The sequence below is a fragment of the Caenorhabditis elegans genome, chromosome V (assembly GCF_000002985.6).
Source record: "Caenorhabditis elegans chromosome V".
Lineage (NCBI taxonomy): Eukaryota > Metazoa > Nematoda > Chromadorea > Rhabditida > Rhabditidae > Caenorhabditis > Caenorhabditis elegans.
The window spans coordinates 9,839,716-9,860,168 of record NC_003283.11 but is presented as its reverse complement, the minus strand read 5'-3'; the positions used below and the strand labels follow the sequence as shown (position 1 = coordinate 9,860,168).

General features: G+C 34.4%; 3 protein-coding genes, 1 non-coding gene and 2 pseudogenes across 16 annotated transcripts; 3 read left to right on the top strand and 3 right to left on the bottom strand.

The window, feature by feature from the left end:
- Nucleotides 1-205: 205 nt before the first annotated feature.
- On the top strand, nt 206-14,012 carry lsy-12 (Histone acetyltransferase lsy-12; the record flags this gene model as incomplete). 10 transcript variants are annotated; one of them, NM_001276920.4, is made up of 16 exons in its annotated part: nt 216-401; nt 745-1,175; nt 1,404-1,693; nt 6,428-6,528; nt 6,664-6,798; nt 7,439-7,624; nt 7,668-7,859; nt 8,008-8,366; nt 8,893-9,290; nt 9,344-9,443; nt 9,637-9,739; nt 9,789-9,962; nt 10,347-10,524; nt 11,111-11,754; nt 11,936-12,673; nt 13,029-14,012. In NM_001276920.4, 16 exons carry the CDS (start codon nt 216-218, stop codon nt 13,569-13,571), a joined length of 4,758 nt encoding a protein of 1,585 aa, NP_001263849.1. The 10 variants fall into 10 exon arrangements, with proteins under 10 accessions (NP_001256145.1, NP_001263849.1, NP_001256147.1 ...); NM_001269218.3 differs by having other exon boundaries at nt 13,038-13,571; NM_001269216.3 differs by lacking the exon at nt 6,664-6,798 and having other exon boundaries at nt 206-401; nt 13,038-13,571.
- T11A5.8 lies at nt 4,662-4,816 on the bottom strand (annotated as a pseudogene). The gene has a single exon. A coding segment is annotated over exon 1 (155 nt).
- On the top strand, nt 5,839-5,969 carry R07B5.10 (annotated as a pseudogene). The gene has a single exon. A coding segment is annotated over exon 1 (131 nt).
- R07B5.11 lies at nt 6,150-6,217 on the top strand. The gene has a single exon (NR_069232.1). It is a non-coding gene; the product is annotated as an Unclassified non-coding RNA R07B5.11 (non-coding RNA).
- On the bottom strand, nt 14,008-16,303 carry sru-8 (Serpentine Receptor, class U; the record flags this gene model as incomplete). The annotated part of the gene is made up of 5 exons (NM_073140.4): nt 14,008-14,226; nt 14,439-14,651; nt 14,774-14,932; nt 15,214-15,423; nt 16,049-16,303. The coding sequence occupies 5 exons, from the start codon at nt 16,301-16,303 to the stop codon at nt 14,008-14,010; spliced, it is 1,056 nt and encodes a 351-aa protein (NP_505541.2).
- A 686-nt stretch (nt 16,304-16,989) lies between these two features.
- On the bottom strand, nt 16,990-18,493 carry sru-36 (Serpentine Receptor, class U; the record flags this gene model as incomplete). Of its 2 annotated transcripts, NM_001269214.1 has the most annotated exons (6): nt 16,990-17,181; nt 17,240-17,339; nt 17,383-17,492; nt 17,535-17,693; nt 17,737-17,946; nt 18,262-18,477. In NM_001269214.1, the coding sequence occupies 6 exons, from the start codon at nt 18,475-18,477 to the stop codon at nt 16,990-16,992; spliced, it is 987 nt and encodes a 328-aa protein (NP_001256143.1). The 2 variants fall into 2 exon arrangements, with proteins under 2 accessions (NP_001256143.1, NP_001256144.1); NM_001269215.2 differs by lacking the exon at nt 17,737-17,946 and having other exon boundaries at nt 18,262-18,493.
- Between the last annotated feature and the right edge of the window lie 1,960 nt (nt 18,494-20,453).

The window sequence follows — 20,453 nt, the reverse complement described above, 5'->3', positions numbered from 1 at the left end:
CATATTATCGCACATACTCGTACACTATTGAATTTTGGAATAAGGATCTATACATTTTAGCAACTTTATAGGTTTGTAATAATGTGCAATAAATTTACAAAACAAATTGCCGAGTTGGAGCAAAAAGACAACAACTAATAGTATTACTTTTCTGCCAATTCACCCTTTTTTGTTTGAAGATGCCTATTTTAAAATCAAATTTCAGTTGAAAGACAATGGGAAAGAAAAGGAAGCCTTCACCGGAGCGGTCCAGTGACGAGGACGAAGTCTCGACTCCGTCCCCAAAGGATCGGACAGCCCGTCCAACTGCAGCAGCCAGAAGGGAAAACGTCGCCCTCAGTCAGGCCGTGGCACTTTCCCTCGAAGATGCCAGTAATTTCTGCAGTCTGGCCTTCAGCTTGGTATGTTATTTTCTAACCTTGGGCTTATCTGAAACGTTATATCTTACATTTTTTAATAATTGATTGTGATAATTCAGGGAGAACAAACATAAATTTAGTAGGAATTTTATGAAATTTGCCCCTTTTTGATAGAAAAGACTTCGTGACAGCCTAAAACAAGTCATTTATTATTTATTGTTCCATAATTTTAAAAATAATGATTTTGTGAAATGATCAAAATGGGTGCAGAATTGGAAGTATTTCTGATAGGCTATCAGAAATACTTCCAAAGTTGAGCAGGAACCTATTTGTATTTAAGTTAATATTTAAGTTAAGTTAAATAATTTAACTATTAAACTTGTAGGAACGGATCAAGCGGGAGCCAGTGGATACCGACTACGATGACCCAAATCAACCCGGCCCATCTTCGGTGCCAGTCAGTGCAAGAACTGATCATGTTCTTCCAATACGATTCAAGATCAAGGCAGAGCCACAAGAATATGATTCTGATGAATACGGCAAAGATCACGGCGCGGTCCAAATTGCCAACAAAGAAGTTCCAGCTATTTCACCAATTGAAGAGGTTTCACAGAAACGGAGAGGTCGTCCTCGAAAAACTGATGCTGCTCAACATCTATTCTTCCCACATGTTTCTATAAAACAGGAACCCGATGACGGATTTATAAACTTCCATGAAAGCCGTTGTGTTGGCATTGCTCAAGATCCAGAGATGCAACACTTACACGATGTAAATGAATCGCATAGTTCAGAAATTGCAATTTTCAGAGAAACGAAGTAAGTATTTTTCTATTTGAGATATTTCTTTAGAAAATCAGAGCACTATTAGCAAAAAGTATTCATTTGGAAAGGACGTGCAAATGCTTAATTATTTTTCCACTTCAAGAAAAAACCAAAAAAAACATATTTTGTCCGAGAGAACATTAACCTTTTTCGAAACATTTCAGTATGGAGTTTTCAATTTTAAAATTATAACGAAGAGATGATAATCAATTTTCACTTTAGAAAAATAACTGAACGAAAAAAGAAGAAAACTGAGGCTGAAAAGTTATGGGATAATATGTCCTTAACAGAAAAAGAAGTATTTCAATCTCATACAAGAAGGAGAAGAACTACCCGTTTGCCAATTATTCAGAATTTTGAAGAAACTGAAGAAGGATGTATAGTTGAAGTTCCAATTCCACTTATTGATCTTGACAATGATGCTGTTGAAAGTGTTACAGGCCCACAACATGAAAACGTAACTGTATCAGAAAATGTCCTGAGTACAGAAAGCACAGATCAGGAAGTAACTGGTGAGTTATTTAACCCAATCGTGTTCTTCGAATTTTTTGAAAAATTTAAATTTTTTAAATTCTTTGGCGAACAAGTTAAACATTTTCAACCCCAACTTTCGGCTTGCACTCCTACTTTTTTAGCTGTTGAATCTGCAGATTTTCCGGATCACAAAAAAATGTGATGTTCATTTAACTTACAAAATCAAAAATAATAATATTCAAAAAGTATACCATTGAGAAACAACGCCAAAAAAATCTGAACTTTCTTATTTATGGCTCGCTTCATTTAGACTTTTTGTTTAACTACCAATTGTTGAAAAATAATGTTTTTTCAATATTTTATCAGTTGGTGCATTTTTGATTAAGCCAATAGCAATCAAAATACAATCTGTAAGAAAAATTACACAATCAGGTGGTGCAATATTTTGGTCCCCAAGAGGAAGATCTCCTCCATCTCTAGACCTATAGTATTCAATTTAGGATGTATGTTTTCGTACATTTCAAGACAAGAACACTTTAATTAATACTTTTGATAACCAATATGTCCACTGAGAAAAACTGCGTGCCCTCTCTATGGTCGTTTGCTCGCAATTTCAACCAGCTCTGCCCTCCTTCTCCAGTCTTCTCCTGCTCTCTTTCAGCTTGTTTTCAAAAACAAGACGTTGTCCCGTTCATCTCCTCCTTCTTCTTTGCCATTTTTTATATTTTCTGATCTTGAAAAAACGCTTTATTTTTTCCAATTGATTCATATGTGTTTTTAGTTGTTTTGTATGAAATTTCAGGAAAAAAAATCGTAACTAGGTATATTATTATCAGTTCAACGACTTTTGATTCGTAGCTACAAAAAAAAAAAGAAAAAGCTGAACATTTTCCTATGTTTTTTTACTTTTTGGTGGCTAACAGGTGAAGTATATATATTTTGCTCTTTGGGTATCTAGATAGGTTTTAACCAATAAGGGTATATATAGAAATCTTAAATATACAAGTTTGACGTCAAGCTGTATAGTATAACAAAAACCAATTTCAAATATTTTCCATATCAAAATAGAATGTATATTCTAGGAAGTAACCTGCAAAATAGTATTACATAGTCATGCAAAAGTAACAATTGCGGACAGCACATGTTTCGATTATATCACAATTTGTTATATCTCGACGTGAACAGATAATACTCTACCGTACTTACCACGTAATTTAGCTGTGGCAAAGCGTAATTGTAAATAAGTCCATATCATTACTTCACTGAAAAGAAGTCAACTAATAATATTAACATTTTTCGTGATAATTGCCAAAGTATTTATAGTGTTTCATCATAAAGGCATTTGGGTTTCCCCTATCTTTCAGTTATCAGTTGATTGATTAAGCACGAAATGTTCTGTGAAACTTCATAAATTCTAATAAGTTACACAAGATGCTTGATCACATGATTTTTGTGTAAAATATTTTCAATTTCCGCTGTTCACATTCCGTTGACCTTTTGGTACGAATTTCCCTATTTGTATGGTCAATGGGCATATAACTAATCGATATAAACAGTAATAACTCTATAAACTCTATAAACTCACGATACTCACGAGAGTTTATAAACGATATAAACTCTGGGATGCGATCTCAATCCATAAAAACAATTTCTGCAATGCGCATTTTATCCCAATAACCTCTTCTCTCCTTTCTCCATTTTTTCTCCTCCCGTTGATCAATGCAGAGAGACTGTGATCGGCTGGTCCTCCTCCCCCACCTCTTTTCTTTCTTTCTTCCATTTCCCAGAACGCTCTTGCATTCCCGTACTATCTCATCAAGACATGCCTCTGTGTTTCGTATGTTACCTCTACCGATTGCGTACTATCTCTTGCGTTGCCGCCAAAAAGTACCCTCATCGGCGTCCCAATACAATCGACACATACACACAAAGACATGCATATAGACACTTCCTTTTTCCTCGAATAAAAAATATTAAAATTATTCGTAGGTTTCACCAGTTTATGAGGTGTTTTTTTGTTGGGCCGAAATTAATTTCCAATCTATTCGAGTTTTCTTTCAAACCATCACATTTTCACGAATTTAGCACCGCCCTGATGCAAATGTGCTCTATTGAACTGCTTGATTTAAATCTGAAATAAGCGTGGGAAATTTTGTTTTAGAGCTCACCATTGTTATTTTAAAATGTTTTTATCGATTGAAACCGGTTACCAGCATCTCCAGAAATTAGTATTTAACGGTAAGCCTGTCAATCTTTCTTAAATTTGCTCATCTTACCTTATATTAGAGTTTTCAATAAATTTCTTCAGCCAAATGAAAAGTTCAATCAGTTTCTTTTAAAATTCTTCATTTTCCGTGTTGAAAAGCTAGACAAAATTTATGAAGTGCATCCATCTATATATTTATTAATCCGTTTCCTGTGTAAATGGCGTCATGCTTCCTCTTCTTCATTCTTCTTAAAGCGAGGCATACTTCTTGGAGCCGCAAATTTATTTCTTACAACCAGAAAACAGAAAAACATTGGAACTTCTCCAGTTCTAGCTCTTCCTTTTCTGTGCTAGAGGACCAAATTCTCTCTTCTTTTTCCTTTTTCTCTTCGTTTTTCTTTTTCCGGGCACCCCTTCTCTTCATCGATTCCGCACCCTTCCCTTTTGTTGACTCAATTTCTTCATCGTCTTCTTTATTATTTGTAAAATTTTCATTATTATTTTATTATTGTAAATAGATTGTAATAATTCACTAGATTTCCCATTTCGAAATACTATTGAAAATTATGTAAATTCAGTATTTCGAAAGAAAATGTATAAATTTTCACTTGAAAATTGAAGATACAGTTTCTTGAGTTCATTTTTTGATTTTTCGCCTTCAGAAATATGCAAAATGTAAAACTCGTTTTGATAGACTTCGAGTTCGCGGTTTTGAAAATTTAAAGATCTGAAAGTCTAATCATTAATCCCGAAAACCTAAGCCGGATTATTGAGATTTTACATCAGTAGCTTATTCCTTGAAGTATTTACGCACAAGCGACACTTAGTTTTTCACGAAATTTCGGGCCTTCATTCCGAGATGACAAACTTTTTGGTGGCAAAGGTTCTTTGGGGGCATAGTATCCAAGGAGACAAAGTATCCAGTAGACAAACTGGGGTGTATCTTGGGGGGCATATCTTTGGTGACAACCTTTTTTTCAACTAGATTTTTATATGTATTTTTCAACTAATTTTTGTTCACATTTTTCTGGAATAAGTTTTTTAATGCAATTTTCAATCGATTTTCGGTTTTAATTCCCTCACAATTGAATGTATGAACGATGGTCTTTTGGGAAAAGGCTGTAAAACGTCCAACTAACTTGGAATATCGTCAGGCTCTTCCTGATGGTCTGATCCTTCAGCTCCGAAGGATCACATGGGTACCTTCTGATGTTCTGATCCTTCAGATAAGAAGGATCGTAAGGGAACCTCCTGATGGTCTGATCCTTTAGCTCCAAAGGATCACGAGGCTCTTCCTGATGTTCTGATCCTTCAGCTCCAAAAGAGCATGAGGCTCTGCCTGATGATCTGATCCTTCCGATGTCACCCAAAAGTTTGTCATCGCGGAGAATTTATCATTATTTGGTAGAAGCTGATTATCATGTATAGTTATACTGTTTCTTGAAAGTTTTCGGTCCTATCATGATAAATTTGAACTATTCTTTAAAGAATAAAGAATAACAAAAAAAATTTCGAGTTTTTTTTCAACATTTTTTTTTTCAAATTTTGTCAAAAATCCATATGATCCTTCGAAGCTGAAGGATCAGAACATCAGGAGGTACCCATGTTCTTTTGGAGCTGAAGGATCAGAACATCAGGAAGAGCCTCATGATCCTTTGGATCTGAAGGATCAGACCATCAGGTGGTACCCTTACGATCCTTCTTATCTGAAGGATCAGATCATCAGAAGGTACCCATGTGATCCTTCGGAGCTGAAGGATCAGACCATCAGGAAGAGCCTGACGATATTCCAAGTTAGTTGGACGTTTTACAGCCTTTTCCCAAAAGACCATCGTTCATACATTCAATTGTGAGGGAATTATAACCGAAAATCGATTGAAAATTGCATTAAAAAACTTATTCCAGAAAAATGTGAACAAAAATTAGTTGAAAAATACATATAAAAATCTAGTTGAAAAAAAGGTTGTCACCAAAGATATGCCCCCCAAGATACACCCCAGTTTGTCTACTGGATACTTTGTCTCCTTGGATACTATGCCCCCAAAGAACCTTTGCCACCAAAAAGTTTGTCATCTCGGAATGAAGGCCCGAAATTTCACCTGTTTATATATAACAAACCAATTCTCTATATTCCGAAAACTTGACGAAAACCAAGCCAAATTAAACGACGAAGCTCTTTTCACTCTCTTTTCTCTCCAAAACCAGGCTTCGTGGTCATAAAACATGCACACATACACTCTTTCTGTCATCCACTCTCTCTCTCTGTGTTCTTCCTCTGCTTTTTTTCATCTCACAAAATGTCTCACTTTCCTCATCTCCTCCCGTTTTTATTCTTGCTTTTTGTCAACCTTTGGCACGATGAGACAGAAAAAGAAATGGAGGAGCAGAGAAAGCAGATGAAAACAAAATAAAAAATGTCTTGAGTCTCGATTTCATGTGACTTTTTAAAAAATTTTTTTTTATGTGACTTTTTTGACAGACTTCGTATAAATAATCATGTTAAAATTTCGGATTTCATTCCGCAATAACAAGTAAAGTAAGTAAGTAAGTAAGTTTTCTTTTTCAGAAACAAAACGGCTCCACGACAGCAGCAGGGATTTTAATCCCCCAAGAATTCAAGATACACCTTCAACGGTTATCCGCCCCGAAGGCGACCAGAAAGATCCAGTAAGTATTTTTTTTAACTTAAAAACATTGATTATTTAATTTCTAAATTTAAAAAAACCATAATTTTATTCACAAAAAGCTCTAACCCTGTGTTGCTAAAGTCTAAAACTCTGAACTATGTGTTCCCTTCTCAAGATGTCGTCGACTTCGTCAAAACGCCGAAACACAAACAATTCTCGCTGTGCGAGCCTGCTTTCAAACCCACACTCGACTCCGGTGACAAGACTTATGCGAGGAATTCTCGATTCGGAAAATTCAGATAACGATGAAGTAGGTTTATTTCCCTTGTATTTGTCTGAAAAGCCTGTTTTCACATAATAATTCCAGCTAGAAAATTGTGTCGTCCTTTTCATGTTTGAGCTTTAAAAAAACCAAAACTGATTTTTGTTCCCATGAACATTTATAATCACAAAAGAAGATTTGAAAAAAAAACACTCAAATTTTAACATAAAGTATCAATTGTCATTTTTCGCAAAAAAATGCACCTTTAATACAGTAATCTTATAACACTAGTGATATTTCGTTTAAAAAATAGAATTGCGAGCTGCCGCCGCAATTAGACGTGCAGGTTCTCACCGTAACCTTTTTTTAATCCATGGAATTTTCTCATGTTGATCACCTACAACTTTCTAATTTTTGAATTTTTCATTCTTGAAAAAACGAAAATTTGTTTGGTAAATAATTTTTACTACCACACCGTTCTTTTTTTTTTGAAGCACACTAGGTTTTCACTCTCGTCGAATTGGAAACTAAAGGATCTGTAAGGAAAAATTCTTAAAAAGAATTTTTTAAAAATTTTTCTAGAAAATGAAAAACCTTTATTCCACATTTTTCTCTTGATATTTTTGAAAATAATCGCAAAAATTGATCACAATTTAGAAATTGAAAATGTATATTGAATTAATTTCAGATGTTATCGAATGATCAATCAGAAATAGCAAAACGACCTCGCACACCACGTCCTCGATATTCTCCAGAAGCTCAGCGGCGAACAAATTCTCGTCTGAGCGCATTGACAATTGACACAAATCGAAGTAATGATCTCAACGTAGACGGATCAGCTCCAAGTAGCAGTAGTGCTGCATCATGCGGATTGGTAATTATTTTTTACGAATTATTTAAAAAAAAAGGTTTTGCAGTCAACGCCTGACCCGGATCGTACTTCGCAACAGAGAAGAAAAGGGAATCAATCAGCGGCTCGATCTCGAAAAATAAAAACTCCATCGCCTCCGTTATCTCAAGAAGATGAGCCAATGGAATTGGATTCAGATGATGATCCCGTAAATGAGCTCGATAATCTACCAATTGTCATTGATGATCCCAGTTATGTGGTAAGTTCCGTTATGTATGTTTTGAAGTATGAAATAAAAATGAAATTGTGCAGAACTTATTGCACTTTCTTTATTTCCAGTGATTGTGAATCAAACATTTAAATTTGTGGAATTAACTTATTTTTCCTAACACTCCTAAATTTTTCAGTTAACAAAGGAGCATAAAGAAATATTCGAACAAGTGAAAAAATCGGTCAGTGATAGAAACGAATTTTCTCCTGCTCAAATTTCCGAAATATATCGATCATCGAAAGGAGAACAGGCTCGACTACCAGAAAGAATACATTTTGGAGCATTTATTATGAAGACATGGTATGGATCTCCATTCCCTGCTGAATTCATCAATGTCAAAAAGCTATTCATCTGTGAATTCTGTTTTTTCTACGCACGATCCGATGAGATTATGCAGAATCATGCAAAGAAATGTATGCTTCGAGCGCCGCCTGGTCTGGAAATTTATCGAAAAGGGGACATTTCTGTATTTGAAGTAGACGGACGGTTGCAGAAGTGAGTTTTTATTTATACTTAATGAAATAACTGAAGTTTTTCAAATTGAAAATTTGCAAACAAAATTTCCGAAAAAAGTATTTCAAATCTTATTTGAAACATTCAAAATTTTATTGAGTGTGTAAATTAGTGTAAGTTACAATTAACATTTTTCGTCAACAGTGAAAAATCGGAAAACAATTTTAGAATTGTTAATGCATTAAAAAATTGGTAAAATTTTATTAACATTAAAAAAAGAATTTTCAAATTGTGCAAAGGCAAGAATACTTTAATTTTTCAATTCTAAATTCCAATAAAAATTTTTTAAGTCAACTCTTGTGGAAAAACAAATACAATTTAAAAATCTTATTTAAATGTGAAAAAACGTAATTTTAAACTAGAAAATACACGAACAACAGCTGGCTCCGATTTTTGCGAAAAGTCTAATTTTAGAATATTAAAAAAATTTTAAAGAAGATTTTCGAAAAAACATATGAAACTTAAAAAATTATACTTTTTTCTTCTTTAATAAGTATAATATTTTCAGAGAATACTGTCAAACATTGTGTCTCGTTTCAAGGATGTTTTTGGAAAGCAAAACTGTATTCTACGACACGGAACCTTTCTTTTTCTACATTGTTACAATAAATGACGACATTGGATGTCATTTCGCTGGTTACTTCAGTAAAGAAAAATACGAGCCAGATGTCAATAATCTATCGTGCATAATGACTTTACCGTGTTATCAAGAAATGGGTTTAGGCCGATTTCTTATTGATATTAGTTATGCATTGTCTCGAAAAGAAAAATGGTTTGGTGGTCCTGAGCAACCATTATCGGAACTCGGCCGAAAAGCCTATGGTGGTTACTGGAGAACAACTATTGCATCATGTCTCGGACGTCTAAAAGATGAATTAGAATTTGGATCAGGAATTTCGATTAAAAGTTAGTTTATATTTCAAAAAACCATTTTCAAGCAAAATCCAATTATTTTACAGTGATCGCGGACGATACGGGTGTCAACTGTCATGACATTTTAGAAGTTGTATGTTCCCTTGGCTGGGCGAAACCAGTCGATCCCGATGAGAAAAATCATTAGTGAGTTTTTTGAAATTCAATTGAAAACGTTTGAGAAAAAAATTAACTAACGTTTGTGCTTTTAAATTATTTTTAAATTAAATTTTAAAAAATATGGCTTCAAAACATTCTTTAAATTAAAAAAGTATTATGATAATAAACAAGTGAAAAGCAGAAAACAAAATTCAAATAAATTCAATTTCAATATTTTTAGCAAGCTCGAATGGGATGTCGACTGGGATATGGTTTCGATAATTCTCCGAGAGAGTGAAGCTAGTAAAGAAACAAAAGTTCAATATGATCCAGAATGTCTTGATGTAAGTTTTTTTCAGTTTTTCGAATTGCTAATGAAAATCAAGTTTTCAGTGGGTTCCTCGAAAAATGCGACCATCAATGGACGGTTATCACGAGCTTTCAAAAGAGGAGATTGAGCAAGATGAGCAAAGAAGAAAAAGCATACAGAAAACACCAGTCCACGTGTCAATGGAAAAAGCAACACCCACAAGTACAACCAGTCTGCCTGTTGGCTCAGTTAAAAAAGTTCGTAAGCGTAGATTTCAGTTTGGCATGAAACATAGAAAAAGAAATAATACTTGTTAATACCACTGCACGTTTTTTTTTTGGTTTTACAATGTCCTTGAATGTTTTTGTTGCTTATTTTTGTTTGCTTGCTTTTTGTCCCACGTCCAACCCTGTTTTATCTACCAAAGCACAACTAATTTTTCCCCTGCTTATGTATTCCTTGTCACATTCCCCGGTTATGCTTTTTTTCAATCAAATAGTTCAAACAGTTTGTTTATAAAATTTTATTTATTCTTAATGCTTTGAAACAGTTTCCTCACATCAATCCGCACCTATCACCGTTCTATAATTTGCACGTATTCTATGCTCGTCAGATTCAAATTCATCCGTTCGTTCTTATAGGAACTAAGAAGTCGGGGGCACAATCGTTCAGTCGGTAGAAACCTGAAGCATGAAGTTAACAGAAAAGTTAAAGTTCCGGAATGGGCAGCTGCTAGAGATCTCACTGATGAAGAGATTACTGTAGAAGAAAATAAAAAACAACAGAAACAAAACAGGAAAATCTTCACGAGATGTGCAGGTATGTCTGAAAGAGTTAATATTTATTCTTCATCTCTGGAAAAATTTGTTGGTCATTTTTAAAAATTGTTCTTAACACTAAAAAGTATTCTTTTTGTAAACAGTAATAGCCCAAATTGTTCAATTGCGACCATAAAGTTGTTGAATAATTAAAAGTAGAGTAGTAACTTTATTTTACCTGTACGTCCCTTTCATGGACCGGGCTTTCCTCATAATTTTCAACACGTGGAGTCAGAAAGTCCCATTTCGTTTTGATCTTCGAAAAATGCGGGAAAAGAGACATTTCAACTGATTTCGCATGGTTAAGAGCGTGCTGACGTCACACTTTTTCCGGGGAAAGATCCTGAATTTTTGTAGATCAAACCACAATGAGACAGCCTGATACCACGTGTTTCAAGATAAACGAAAAATACCTGCTAGCATTTTTATAATGAAAATATGATCAATTATGATTAATTGATACAAACTTGTAACTTGTACAAGTTATAAAGCTTCGTTGTCAGCGTTGTGAGACCCGCGCGCGTAAGATATGGCGAAAATTCTCATCTTTAGATGTTTACGTAATAATAGTGGCAATCAATTTTCAGACTCTGTTCTCGATAAGTCAAATATTCGCGAAGAAACTCCCGAAGATGACGAACCCGGACCATCCACAAAGCCATCCGGAAAACGACAACGGGGTAACAAATGCAATAATACCGAATCGGAACCAAATCCTTCTGGTCGAAAAACTTCAGCAACCTCGTCAGGTCGAGGAAAATATCGTAATAGAAGAACAGATGGAACTGAAGAAGAGGAGGAAGACGATGATCCGACAGATTCCGAACCTTTAACCACTGATGATGAAAAACCCTTTGAGACATCCGTTAACAAGGAAAAGAATGAAAAATCGAGAAGAGGAAAGAAAGTTTCTAAAAAGCGAAGGTCAGTGGCTGGAAAGAAATTCCCACCAAACTTTGGAGTCAGAGATCGAGATGAACCTAAAAAGGCTGAAAATTCTGAAGATGGTGAGGGTCTTGAGAGTAAGCCTGGACCATCAACAGAGATGATTCTTGTGGAAAAGGTTGAAGAAGAAGAAGCGAAAGTCACTGTATCAGATATAAATATGCAAGCTTCTGAATCGAAGATTGAAGGCATCGAACAAACATCAGAAGTAGATATTCCAAAAAGTGACGAGGATCATCAATCGACAGAAGCTTATGATAGAGTAGAAGACGAGGTTCCGATAACGGTAAGCCTATTAAGTTTCGATTCTGATCCCCAAGACAAGATATTTAATTCTTGCGAAAACACGATTTCCAAATGTATAATCCAAATTTAGTAGCGTGGGAAATTAGAAAAGCAGCAGACATGTCAATTAGATAACTGCCAAACATTTTCGCAAAATCTATGTTTCTATTCTTTATTTTCAGGACTACAATATTCCCACACCTGATTCCTACCATTCTTCTCCACCTCATTCTCCAACACCTTCTCCTCAGCCTCAACTGATGCAGGCACAACAAAACATATATCAGGACAATGATTGTCATTTTGCTGAGAATGACAGTAAACCACCTCATCTGGTGTCTGAAGTAGATGATCCTGCAGCGCCACAGCCAACTGTAACTCTTCAAAGTGGACCTTCAGATGCACCACCTCTTTCCCATAATTCAGTGGACGGATATTCGACTGGAGACGACGATGCGCCACCAAATCTGTCACCACAAATTGGGAAAAGTGAAAATAATGAAGAAGAAATGCCGTTGATTGCTCCAATTGTGCAGCACAATGGTATAACTCATCACGAGGAATCTACTGCTCAACATTATCACGATTCAATGAATGCAGGACCATCGACATCATCTCATGTAACACCACAAATGAGCATGATTAATACAACTCCACAACAACCTCCATTCTCTCATCCCAACTCACAGCAGCAAGCGACGCCTGGATCGGGAGGTGTTCCATCATGTGGTCCAGCCTACACTCATCATACTCCAGAACAACAAAGTCAACAATTCATGAGTCCTCCCATGGCTGGAATGCCTGCTTCTGTTGCATCCAATCATTCAATCCATAATAGTAATTCTATTGAAATGGTTGGTGGACCTGCTTCGCTTCAGCATACTCCTCAGCAATATGAGATGGGACATTCAATGGCTCAGGTGAGAGTTTATTTTAAACCTGAATTAAAAACATAATTAAGATGTACATTTTAAAGGTGGGTACGGGCAGTGGGGATTTCCGCTTGAATGTACTTACATAAATTTCGAAAATAACCAAATATAATACACTTCCAAAAATGTTTTGATTTCGGAAATGTTACGAGATATAGAAAAAAGAAGCAACAAAGCAATTTCCCCATTTGCTAATCTACCCCTTCAAACATTTATCATGAATATGTCTCACAAGTTTCAAGATTTTTAAACATGAGCTGATACTACCTTTTAAACAAAGTGAACATCATAAATTTATTTTAAAAATTCACTTCAAGAAATATAATGAAAATAATGGTTTCAGATGTCTCAGGAGAGTGCAATCGGAGGAATCAATACTGTGCCTAGTATTGAGCAACAAAATCAGCTCATGTTACAACATCATCAGTTTAGCAGTCCTCCAGCTGCTCCTCCTCCATCTCAACAACAACAAGTTGTTCAGCCTCCAATTCCACCTGCACCTACCACCGCCAATGGCCGAAGAAGGTCCGAATCGGCTGCTACACAACGGACTAAGGCGAGACAACAGCATCAACATCAGCAACAACAACCGCAGCAACCACAACAGAGAATAGCAGCTCCTGGTGTACCTCAAGGAGTTCATCCACAGATGCAATTCCCAATGAACGCAATGAATATGATGCCAGCATATCCACCGTTCTATCCATACACCAACTATCCTAATATTTGGCAGCCCCCGTATCAGAATTATCCATACAACCAAGTGGACTATCAGCAGCCATGGTTGTATAACAATGGACATATTCCGCATCAAACAAATGGAACTGCCACCAATCAGTTCCATCCAGGGCACATGGGATATTTCCCCAACAATAATGGTCGATAAACGTGTAATTTCTTTTTTTCTGTGTTTTGTTTTAACAGGGTCGTTGTTTTTAATTAAGAGCTTGTAAATTCCATCTTCTTGATTCATAATTCTCTGATTTTTTACCATTTCTATTTGAAAAAATTCACTTTCAATTCGCTAGATTTCCCATGTTACGGCCAACTTTATGAATTGATTTTCTAGTGCCAATCCCTCGGTCAAATTGCCTTAATCGACGTAGCTTTAGTTGTTCATTTCCTTTTGTTTCCAAAAACAACTACTCAACCTCATCCCGATTCCTATTTCGATTTGAACATCTCATTCTCCACTCAATGACTTTTTTTCTGTTTTTCTTGTGAATAATTTCAATTTTATTTATTTTATGCATTGCTCTATGTATTTCCTTTACCTTCTTCATTGTTTCCAAAAGTTTTAAAACAAATAATGAAAAGATTTATCATACGTTAATTTTGGCAATAGGCATCATAGACGCACGTTCTTTCCGTTGCGTTGACGATTGAATGACGGTTATCGAAATGACTGAACCATCTTGGTTTTTGAATACTGGATGGGTTAAATAGAAGATCCATGGAACAATGACAGTTTCACAATCGTTTCCGAATGGACGGATTATCATCATATAATACGTGTATGCAGGAACTTTAAGGTACAATACCTGAAAATTGAGTTACAGTACTCAGAATCAACCGAAAAAAGTTTATTTTGTGTACGCTCGAAATTTCCGAACACTTAAACCTCCAATTAAAACTTCTCATGAGATTTTAAGAGAAACGCATCTAATTGTTACCACTGTCGTCTGTCATATTCCGAATTAACTTTAAAATGAAACTGCCAACGCAAGGAGTTTATAAAATAATTGTCACCTACAATAAAAATGGCGTATGTTAAATATGGCAGTATCATGGCTACTGTAGTGGCGGTTAGTGATATTTCAGCTTTTCGACTCCTGGAGCTTCGTGATGTCCCTTGTGTTGCAGCAAGTATTGCACTTCGAAGCTTAATGAATAAAATAACATTTACAAGTAAACATGCAGCCATCCAGAATACTGTATTGAAAAAGTGAAACACTGAATTACGCATCTGAAAATTTAACGACTTTTCTCGACATCAGGTTCTTGGAATTGTCTGATATGCCTGATTACCTAATGAAAACTAGTCAAGCATTTAGTCAAACATCAAATACTAAATAAACTATAACTCACCCCTAATGCACCGCCAGAATAGTATACTGAAACAGAACCGAATGGATATGGACCTCCAAGCTGTCTACAGTAACCTACAGCTGGAATAAGAAAGAATGTGAATATAATTGGGTAGATTAAAGTTATGGGAACTGAGACTGCCAGCAATCGACTGTTGATCTGAAAATTGATATTTTTCCTTCTAAAAATTAAATTGCCTGCGAATTTGCAACTTCCAAACTCTAAAAGCGTAGTTTATATTTAAAATGTGACCAAGATCTTTTGATTGGTCACAAATTTGCATTTTCTGGAAAAGCTTGAGTGTTATGCTATATAAACAAACTTTTCCTAGCCAATTCCTAATTCAATTTAAAATCTCAATTTACGCATTGCCTTAGCTGTGAAAGTTCAAAGTATCACATTCCCATTCCCACATAAAAAAATCAATCGAACCAACATACTTTTTGATGAGTGTTTGGAAACATTATAAGAATTAATCGAAGAAGGCACAAAAGAAATGGAAAAACCATTGCAGAATAATTAAAGTAAAACGTAAGAAAGAATATGAGCTTGATGTATTGATTTGGGTATACAGTTGCACAATATGCAGTGAAGAATCCTGTTGCTGGTAAACGGAGCATCATGTAATCGGCAATGAAATACAGAAAACTCTGAAAATTCAAAAATTATTCGTCGAGTTTCTCCATCTATTTTTAGGATTTTCATTGGTGAGTGCAAAAGCACAATAGTAGAACCTGGTCACTTGAAATCTTTGTGATCACTGAAAATCTCATTGTTCAAATGATTTTCTCATGCGGAAGCAGAAGCGGGGTTGCAAACAATCTTGTGATAAAACATCATATTTCTTTTATTGTTGAAAAATGGAAAGAAAATTATTGCAAACAATCAGAATCTCAAGGTTCTAACTAGAATACATTTCTGATTTGGGAAATGTGAAACTTACAAGAAATTTCCAAATAAAATTACTGAGAGTTGTACTTTTGATTTTTTTTTTCCAAGTCTAATTAATTTAGTACAAAACAATTTTGTAACAGAAACGTTCAAGTTAACCTTAAGGTTCCCTGGCAAATTCAGGCTTTCACAAAGTTTTGTTCAATTTTAAATTTATTTTACATAGACGCGGCAAAATTTTTAATTCAACAAAATAATAAATTGTAAAAAAATCTGAGTTAGCACTTGCAACAAGAACGAAGAGTACAAAAATAATAGAGACTTGAAGGCTACTAGCTATAGGTATTCTATTGTCAGTTGTCTGAATCTTGAAAAAGTTCTCACCATAACTTGGGCCAATGATAGAACTAGAAAAATATGCTGATTTATCGGCACACTTTTTGACGAAATAAGTGATTTACAATATACTTGAATAACTCGAATTATAACAAATAACGTCGGAAACATGTAAAATAGTGGGATTACCGCCACAATTACTGGCCAGGAATCCCATTTTGGAGAGAATTCTTCATATGTTTCGTTTCCATAAACTGCTTGTGGAAAATCACTAGAAGATAGTGTTCTTGTTAAATTTGACATTTTTCCCTAAAAGTAAATTTTCGATGGCACAGGAATGGGTTGGAAAGAACAAGTAGAGGGGGAGTGGCTTTGTTCAGTGGTGACAAGTCAACCAAAAAAAAAGAGCAAAGACTCCAGAGAACTCGCGTAGATTTGTAATTTACGACACAAACGTTTTCATGAAATTACCGAGAATTACTCCCACTTAACTTCTGGATGTAGAAGTGTGCAAATAGGGATATTAGTGGCATATTGGTCAAGCTGAACTTCATTAGAACAAGCTTTAGAAACAAACTATTTTATAAAATCACGTACTTTTTTTTTCTTATAAAACTGCAAGTAGGATAATTTGAGATAATTTGATTTCAAACATTTTATTTGCGTAAAAAGTACCAAAATGTAATGAAATTCGTTTGTAACAAATTTTTATTATTGTGGGTTAAAAACAATCCCAAAAAATATTGCTGTACATACTTTAAAAATTGTTTCGTTCATTTTGAATTTTCAGTTCTACAAATTCTGTGTTTTGTTTACATTACAACAACGTTAAGTTTATTACTGGAAGTTGTTCAACGTCACAGCCGGTAGCGCGTCTAGGATTCGTGAATTTTTTTTTCAGAGAATTTCAAGTCATTCTATAATAGTAAGAACAATACTGTTTTTTGGAACTTATAGCCCAACATTTTTCTAAATACTTTTTTATTAAATTAATGCATTATTGGCGAATTCATTCTCGGTATAGTCGTTACTGCCGTAGACTGGCTTATTGTTCGTTTTCGACGAAACATGGGATGGGTCATATAAAGAATCCACGGCATCATCACGGTCTCACAATCATTTCCAAATGGACGAAATATCATCATATGATACACCCATCCAGGAAAAGTGAGATACACTATCTGAATATCAATTTTCTAATTGAAAATTAATCCACTAAAAGTAATTTGAAACACATACCGTCAGCATTGTATTATTTATAAATGGAATAATAAACGAAATCATAGTGAATGATAATGACGATTCTGCTCGTTTTGATTGTTCTTTTGTTCTTGCTGACCTGAACAATAATTTTCATTTTAATAAATTTCATATAAACTTACGAATTGCTGAACACAGATTGTCTCAATTTAAACAACATAACCACGGAGCACAAAATTGTCAATGAACACATTACAATAGACATAACCAGATGAATGTAGGAGTTTCGCCACTAAAAATTATGCAATTATTGGTAAATCTAACTTGGTCTCACTCCATCCCATCCGCCAGAATAGTATATATACGTAGCGCCGTAATTCAAAGGAGAACCCATTTGTCTACAGTATCCGAGAGCAGGAATCATGAATGAAGTACAGCAAAGTGGAATGAGAAATAACAGTGGAAGTGAAATTATCATTATTTTGGAGCAAATCTAAAAACATATGTTGATTGCAAATAAAGTATAAAATATTAACCATGGGGTGATCTTTCGGATAAATTAGAATAATCAATCTGATCAAACATAGTAGAAGTGGAAGAATTAGAATACAGTAATTGAAATAAAAAGTAAAAAAGAAAATTAGATTCAAAAAATGATTGGGTTGAATGCTGGCAGACCAGGAAGTCAGAATCCCAGTGGCGGGCAATGAGAATCGTAGAAAATCTGACAGAAAGAATAAAGTGTTCTGAAAAACAGAAAACTAGAACAGCAAACTTTTTGGTAACATAACATTAGTCCGTTATCCATAAACGAAAAAATGGAAAACTAATTTTATGGATAATTTCAAGTTTCAGAGAGTATACATACGTTACAGTTTAAATGTATTATTTTATAAGTATGTTTTCATTTCAGTCAGGTCTAGATTTTCCGATTTTGTCGCACAGTCTAGAATTTGAAAAAGCGTTTCAAAAATTGTTTAATTGATATTTCCTCATATTTGAGAAATTATTCAGAAACAACACTTTCTTCTCGAGTACTTGAAAGGTAAAAAAAAACTTACAAATAAAAAATATAGCATAATAATAACATAAATATGATGATTCATTGTGTGAGCACTATTCCAATGGCTTGGCCCACGGAATGACATGAAGATTTTCAGCATGACTACAATAGTAGGTGTCATGTAGGTCAGCTGGAACACTGCTTGAGTCGTGGAAAATGTGAATTTATATTGAAAGCTTTGATATTCTTGCATTCCGTGAATTGATTCCTCCATGATTGACTCTTGAACTTTTAATTATATTAATATTTGATGAACTAAAATGTGAGCAATAATGATGTTTTTAAAACTTCAAGAAAAATTGGCAAGAGTATTCTATTAAACTTCAATTGAAATGCTGGCAGTCGCCCACACTCCAGACAATCCAAAGGGTAGAAAGCGCACGGGGGTATGGGCTTCTGAATTTAATAATCTTAGATCACTTATAAATTTTCTAATCAGTTTCCAATAATTTAAAACGCAATTTTATTTTTTTAAAATTAATTGACTAAAAAACGTGAATGAAAAGTGAACGCGGAAAGAAAACGAATGCGGTATTTAGGCACTAAATTCTGTGAACTGATAACATCTCATAAAATGTGGACAAAACAGAATATATCAAAATCTAATCAAGTTTTCTGTCACTATGTTATGTGGCTGTTTACTCATACTTAATAATCTACCTTAGCTAAATATGCGTTTTAATATTTTTCTGTAAGGTTTTTACTAATCAATGGAATTTTCAGAAGGGTAAGGATGATCTATGCGGTGTTACTACTTGGGACTTTTTGACTTTCTCACATAGTTTAGTTCTCTTCTGAAATCAAAACAGATCAAAAAATGTTTCTCTAACAAAAAAATGTATGTTAATTTTAAGCACTTCTTGCAATTCTAACTTTTATAATATTTACTATACTTGCAAAGATATGAGGTCTTTGAATTTGTGAAAAAATTAAAAAAAAAACAAATTTCTGAGAAAAACCGCTAAGTGTTTTTGAGTATAAATCCGTATTTGCTAACCCAGATTTTGTAAACATTTTTGCAAGTCCGAGTTGGGTTTGTGGACAGAATAATTGAATCTTGAAGTATTTTTCAATTTTTTTACAAAACTATATAAATTGATTTCTTTGGCGGCGTTTACCTTGCAAAAAATACGTGAAATATCAATCAAGTAAATGATTAAACGCTTTAAATTAACATACAATTATTTCGCTGTTTATCGTATTTTTATCTGTCGACTGGTTTTGGAGTCATATGCGGAAGTATGATTGATATTGATAGGCTTTACAGCTACAATTACAGTTAGTTTACAGTTAGTTTGCAAACAGTCTTCCATACAACCACAAAAAAATATGAGAAAAAATCTAAACTGAGAAAAAACGACAAAACGACAAAACGTATTAACCAACCTAATATTAGGTTGAGCAAAAAGTCTTTGCAAAACTTGTTTGTTCCTTCGTTTCTCAGCGTAAATTCATTTTTTTTTCTTGTTGTTTTTAAAACTTTCAACCGATTGTCCATGGGATTCTCGAACTTGTTTTGTATTTCATAATATAAAGTTACTAATACTGAGTAAAACAAGTAAAAGCAATAATCTCACAAGTGATATGTCTTTAGACTGCTTCAGATCAAGGAACTGATCACAAGGACTTCTAATTATTGTTTTTGCTTACTATTTAACTAGTCTCCAAATTTTATAGACGCAGTAATTGAACAGGCCAGACAGATAGTTTTGATTTTTCAGATATCAAGTGAAAATAGTAGAAATATCTTCCGTCAAAGTTTAAAGAAATCCGCTTTGAAATTCAAGTTCTCTACACGATCATTGAAATGTCTCAAAAATTAATAAAATACTTCCTTATGTAAAGTTGTCGTGTTGCCAGAAAACATAAAAAATGGTTTAAAAAGTGGAACGAGTTTATTGGAAATGTGAGATTATTATACTTCTCGAATTGAAAACGTATCTTAGGTTCAAGACAGATTTTTTTTAAAGAAGCGTACCAAAGTGAGGCCGTATTTGAAAAATTCTTGATTAGAATAGAATGCAGACGTCGAGTTGCTTTTTCATGGTCAATATTTTCCGGATGTTTTACCCACTACTTATTTTGACAACCAACCGTTACAAAATCTAAAAATTCAAAACATCGTTGTGATATCAACATACCGAGACACTGTGTCGTCTAGAAACTGTTTTTAATCCCAACGCTGAATAA